This window comes from Macaca thibetana, unplaced genomic scaffold, assembly GCF_024542745.1.
Source record: "Macaca thibetana thibetana isolate TM-01 unplaced genomic scaffold, ASM2454274v1 unplaced_scaffolds338, whole genome shotgun sequence".
Classification (NCBI taxonomy): domain Eukaryota; kingdom Metazoa; phylum Chordata; class Mammalia; order Primates; family Cercopithecidae; genus Macaca; species Macaca thibetana.
The window spans coordinates 3,850-9,719 of record NW_026089127.1 but is presented as its reverse complement, the minus strand read 5'-3'; the positions used below and the strand labels follow the sequence as shown (position 1 = coordinate 9,719).

The window sequence follows — 5,870 nt, the reverse complement described above, 5'->3', positions numbered from 1 at the left end:
TTCTATTTAATAGAGTTTGAAATAAAACACAAACTTATTCAAAATACAAATTACTTGGTAATTATTTTGGGAGATATGAGTTCATCAAGAAACTCAAATTCCTATTTCTATTTCAACCCCTCATTCCTACTGTCAATGGGAGGGAAATCTCACAGCCAATCATATAGCAGAGGGCAAATCTGTAAACCAAGAGTCTTTCCATTGAAGGGCCTGGGAGGCCAGGACCCTCAGGAAAGTGCTGGGGAGTCTGTCTTGGGAACACCCAGCAGATCTCAGAAGTCTCCATGGGCCCTGCTGGACACTCATGTGGGATAACTAGTGGCCACCTTTTCCGTGTTACCAGAGAGCTCTGACTGTTCCTAATGGAGCCAGAATGGAGTCAAGGTGCCTTCTCAATGTCAGAGACAGCGATGGTCCCAGAAACAACCCAGGTAATCTCTATGCCAATAAAATGTGGGTTCACATCCCACAATAGGTTCACACCCAGTAAAATCAGGAGCACATCCTGGGTTCTTGAGTGGGAAGACTGCTGTCCACAGACAGCTTAGAATTGGGGTAGGGATGCATTTCCTCAAGCAGGATTTAGGGCTTGGTGTCTCAGCATCCCACTCTTATCCAGCCGATGTGACATCTGCTTTCTTTCTAATCCTGGTTCAGCCTTTGAGCTGTGAAATACCCTGCCACATGAATATGCAAATAACCTGAGGTCTCCTGAGATAAATATAGATATATTGGCGCCCTGAGAGCATCACAAAACAACCACATCCCTCGTCTAAAGAAGCCCCTGGGAACACAGCTCATCACCATGGACTGGACCTGGAGGCTCCTCTTTGTGGTGGCAGCAGCTACAGGTAAGGGGCTTCCTAGTCCCAAAGCTGAGGAAGGGATCCCGGTTTAGTTAAAGAGGATTTTATTCACTCCTGTGTCCTCTCCACAGGTGCCAAGTCCCAGGTCCAGCTGGTGCAGTCCGGGGCTGAGGTGAAGAAGCCTGGGGCCTCAGTGAAGGTTTCCTGCAAGGCTTCTGGATTCACCTTCGGCAGCTATGCTATCAGCTGGGTGCGACAGGCCCCTGGACAAGGGCTTGAGTGGATGGGAGTGATCATCCCTCTTGTTGGTATAACAAACTACGCAGAGAAGTTCCAGGGCAGAGTCACGATTACCGCGGACACGTCCACAAGCACAGCCTACATGGAGCTGAGCAGCCTGAGATCTGAGGACACGGCCGTGTATTACTGTGCGAGAGGCACAGTGTGAAAACCCACATCCTGAGAGTGTCAGAAACCCTGAGGGAGAAGGCAGCTGTGCGGGGCTGAGGAGATGACAGGGGTTATTAAGTTTAAGATTGTTTACAAAATCGGTTATATATTCTAGAAAAAAAGAACAATAGAAACAAGTACATACTCTAATTTTAAGATAAATATTCCACTCAAGAGTTATCACATAAGCCAAATTCATGGAGTGGGAAAGGCCACACTCAATAAAGTTGATACAAACGTTCCATGAACGTGCTACTGTGAACAAGTTTTCCAATGGGATGAATACGTGATTTGGAGCAAGGTTATTTGACCACATGGTGAGACTAAGAATGATGCTTAAAAAGTGGCAAAAATTTATTTCAAATGTTTCTGTCACTCCTTATCATAAAGTTTATTTTAGAGCAGTTTTAGGGTTACAAAGAAATTGCACAGAAAGTGTGAGAATTCCCACTAATCCCTGCCCTACACAGGCACAGCCTCCTCCACCACAACCATCCTGCCCCACAGGCACAAATCAGTTACAATGGATCAATCTCCAAGGACACTTGGTTCTTTCTTTTTCTGGTGATGCCCTAATATAACAAACCTAAAGTGTTTCAGAGCACCACAGGTTTTTTTCAGTGCTTTCTAGAACTGATATTAGTCAGAGGGAAAGTGGGTGAGGCTATTACTATTTGAACTCTTTCTTCCAAAATCCACAAAATATATGTTAATTTAGAGCTTATCTTACTTCTGGTTTACAATGCTCCTTCCCAAAGAGTAAGACTTTTAAGCTTTTAGAGGCAGGTTCATGTCTCTAAAAGGCCAGAAAGTTCTGGCAAATCTCATAATGAACATCCTTTCATGAGAATTGGAGACCCTGGCAATGAGAGACTCTGTGTACAATGCCCTAGAGTTGGATTAGGTACACTGTAAGCTCCTGGGTGGTGGGTCTGAATAAGGCTGTTTGTGCAGCAAATACAAACACATTCATGGGACCAGGTAGGAACAAAAGTTTCCCTTTACGGAGGGAGTGTGCCCCTGAAGGAGCCCTCACAGAGGTGGTCACTGCTCACTCTTGATGGGTGCACATTAGCCAGAGGCATGATCACGATTGGTCTTGCAGGGAAAGAGCATCACTGAGGTCATAGGTTATGAAAATGTTTGTCATCCTCCAGCTGAGCAAGTCCGTCTGCTTGCTTGTGGGTGCCAACCCCATGGAGGGTACACTGTGGGAGACGACAAGATGAACATAAACCCCCCCTCAGTAATTATCCACTGCCACACACTCAGAACAAACCTGTGCTCCTGAAAGGGATACGTGCCTGCCAAAATAAACAGAGCTTAAGGAGTTTATTACCTGGTGAATATACTGCCCAAAACCACACGTTTCAGGAAGATTAGCTCACAAATGTTTACCAAGTGACTGAAGGGCAGTGGCGGGTGAGGTGACGGGACAGCCTCAGGGCTGCACATGAGAAGGGCTCCCTCCCCCATGCAGGCTTCTCCTCCAGGAGCTGCACCAGGAACTCAAGAAGGATCAGGGAGAATTCTGAGAACACCCTGCTGCGGTGCTGCCTAGAGGGGAAGAATAAATATGAAAAAATACAACTCTGAGTAACGTATGGGCATTTGTTCATGAAAACTCTTTTTCTGAAAGCTTTTGAAGGTCTTGAAATGCCCTTGATTAGCTGAGGGCAAACATCGAAACCCTTCTTCCACAGGGAGTTCAAGCAGGCTGGATGTGTCCTTCTATGGGTGATCTTCCCCAGCCCCTTCCTCTTCCCAGCTCATTGCTGGCTCTCTGTGTAAACAGTGCTCATCAGTGGAATGTGCTTGATGAAGTGAGGTCTTCAGTTTTCTCATCTTCTGTATGGTCATGTTATTTTCCTCATCTGAGGTTTAAAAACTCACCTGCATGCAGCACCTGACAGCTTAAAATCTCTTGTGGACAAAACAGTAAGTAACAAAGGCACCCACCAGGGTTGAGCATCCCGTGCTGCTGACAGCGACCACCAGGGGTCAACGTCCTCCTCACAATCCTGTGTCAGAGCATCGCCTGAGTGATTTCCTTAGCAACTTCCCAGGAGAATCAGCTTAAAACTACTTGTCCCATTTTCCATACAGATATAACCCATCCCTTTTCCTGAAGAAACAGAGGTGAATACTAAATACACTGAATGTCGTTTTTGCTGGTTTTGCAAGTTTGTGACTTTATCACTTTCTAATTTCTGAGTTATGTGGATCACTCTACATATTTCTCTCATGGGTGTGACAGCCTTCTGGGTGTCAAATATAATTGACTTTCTTCATGTAAAAGTCAACACAAGCTCCTGACGTCTTCTGTGCTCACTGACAACTCTCAACTCACACAAGGTGTGTCTTTATGAGTTTTGTTTTCTGGTATCTCTTCTTGGCTTATTCACCACGCCCATTTGATGTTAGTTGTACAGGTAATTGACTGTTAGTTTTACAATTTACTGGTGCTTACTTTAATTAACTAAGCAGGCAATTGCTTAGAATAGAAAACAGTGTTAAGTAAAAGTACATGCAGTAATATTTAATGTAAGTTAGCAGGCAGCTGAAAGCCAGGGAAATCTACTCTGCTGTGTAAAAGGATATGGAGACCTCATAGTATGATGATCTTCTGCAGTTTAATCCACACTGCTACATAAGTGACAGCGTCCACTCTCTTTATACCAGAGCTTTCCCTAACATGTGCAATGAAGACTGAGCCCAGATACCTCCAACCAGACTGACCAGCACGTCTTACCAAGTGCCTGAACTGACAGCGATAGATACCACATTTGTCTAACAAAATAAATTCACACTCTAAGGATACCCACCAGTCATATGGAGATAATTTGAAAAAATTAAAGCCCAAATCTGATAGGTAGTGATTTATACTTAGAAGAATTAACTTTATCTGCACATTTTTTTTAATGATAGAGAAGCTACTAGTGCCACTGTCCAAGTTACTGATATCTTATTCCTAGAATGAGACACTGCATAATGTGTTCTGACACGAGGGAATGTAGCTATAGTTAAGGGATAGGAGATGTGATCACAGGAACATGAGTCTGAGATCCAGCAGTTCTTGCTCCTTCACATTTGCCCAGAAACAAAGACGTCAATAGAACAATGGAAACATTGACTTAAGTCTCCACAGTCTGATGTGAGATAAACAGCGGGTATTTTTTGCCTCTGTTTTATAGTAGGAAATGTAATCTCTAAAGAAGGCCCATTTTGGGGATAATACCATTCTCCAGGATGCTTAAATTCCCCCAAAACAGAGAGCACTACAGTGCCCAGTGGCCAGGGTCTACAACAGCTGGGTCTGGAAACCAGTGGACAGAAATGTCAGTTTCTCTTACCACATGTATGATTGAAATTTGAAGAATGTTTCTTTCCTTCTCCATAATCATAGGCTGCGATGGACTGGAGGTCCTGGTACATAAAACAAAAATGTGTCTGCATTGGATACAGAATTCGTCTCATAAAATAATTGTGCTATTGTGGTCCTCACACTGTTGGACCAGCTGACCAAGAAAGTGTTGTAAGAGCTGCAGTGTTTACTGATTCCTATCATATTTGGGGCTACATTCGCATCTACCAAGGGAAAGAGAGCTAAGAGAGATAAGAAAATCTGGCCTATGGCAAGCACAGTGGCTCACGCCTGTGATCCCAGCACTTTGGGAGGCTGAGGCTGGTGGATCACGAAGTCAGGAGATCGAGACCATCGTGGATAACATGGTGAAACCCGGTCTCTACTAAAAATACAAAAAATTAGCTGGGCATGGTGGCGGGCACCTGTAGTCCCAGCTACTTGGGAGGCTGAGGCAGGAGAATGGTGTGAACCCGGGAGGTGGTGCTTGCATTGATCTGAGATCGCACCACTGCACTCCAGCCTGGGCGACAGAGCGAGACTCTGTCTCAAAAAAAAAAAAAAAAAAAAAAAAAAAAAAATTCTCGCCTAGATAGAGTCTACAGATTTATTTTCATTTCTTCAAAATGAGGTAAAAAAAATCTCATCAACTAAAATGCGGATGATGATGAATTGATAAAGGACAACAGTCACACTGTTTCAGGTGTGTTTTAATCCAAAGTCACACAACATGAGAGAACCTGAACTCTGGAGTCCTGGGCATCTCTGAGGAGAATCTAGAAGGTGGCCGGGAGCAAACAGTGATTCATGTCTAGGGGAATTTCAGGGGTACCTGCTCTAGGGGAAAGAAAAGCCTGAGCCTCTCCACAGTGTGCTCTGTTAAAAATTTTGTCTGACTTGTTGTATTCTTCGACACAAATATTTTTGTCTAGTCCTCTTTCAAATTTTTTATCTCTATTAAAATTCTCACATTGTTCTTGCATGCTGCCACTAGCTTATTAAACATGTTTCTCATATTTATTTAAATATTCTGCCAGGTAATCCATATGCTTTTTAAATCATTGTTGCCAGTTTCTGGAACGTTATCTTGTCCTTCTGTTTGTACCATTCTCCCTGTTTCTTCATTTTCCTTGACTGTCTTTGTTGCTTTATGTTCATCATAACAAGCAACTCTTTGCTCATCATAACAAATAGCCACACTCTTCAAAGACTAGGCTCATAGAGACCACCCTCACCAATCACTTCACTCG

General features: G+C 43.7%; 1 gene segment (V, D, J or C); it reads left to right on the top strand.

The window, feature by feature from the left end:
• Positions 1-701: 701 nt before the first annotated feature.
• LOC126947442 (immunoglobulin heavy variable 1-69D-like) lies at positions 702-1,494 on the top strand. The segment is given in 2 exon segments: positions 702-851; positions 938-1,494. Coding segments are annotated over 2 exon segments (363 nt in total).
• The last annotated feature ends 4,376 nt before the right edge of the window (positions 1,495-5,870 follow it).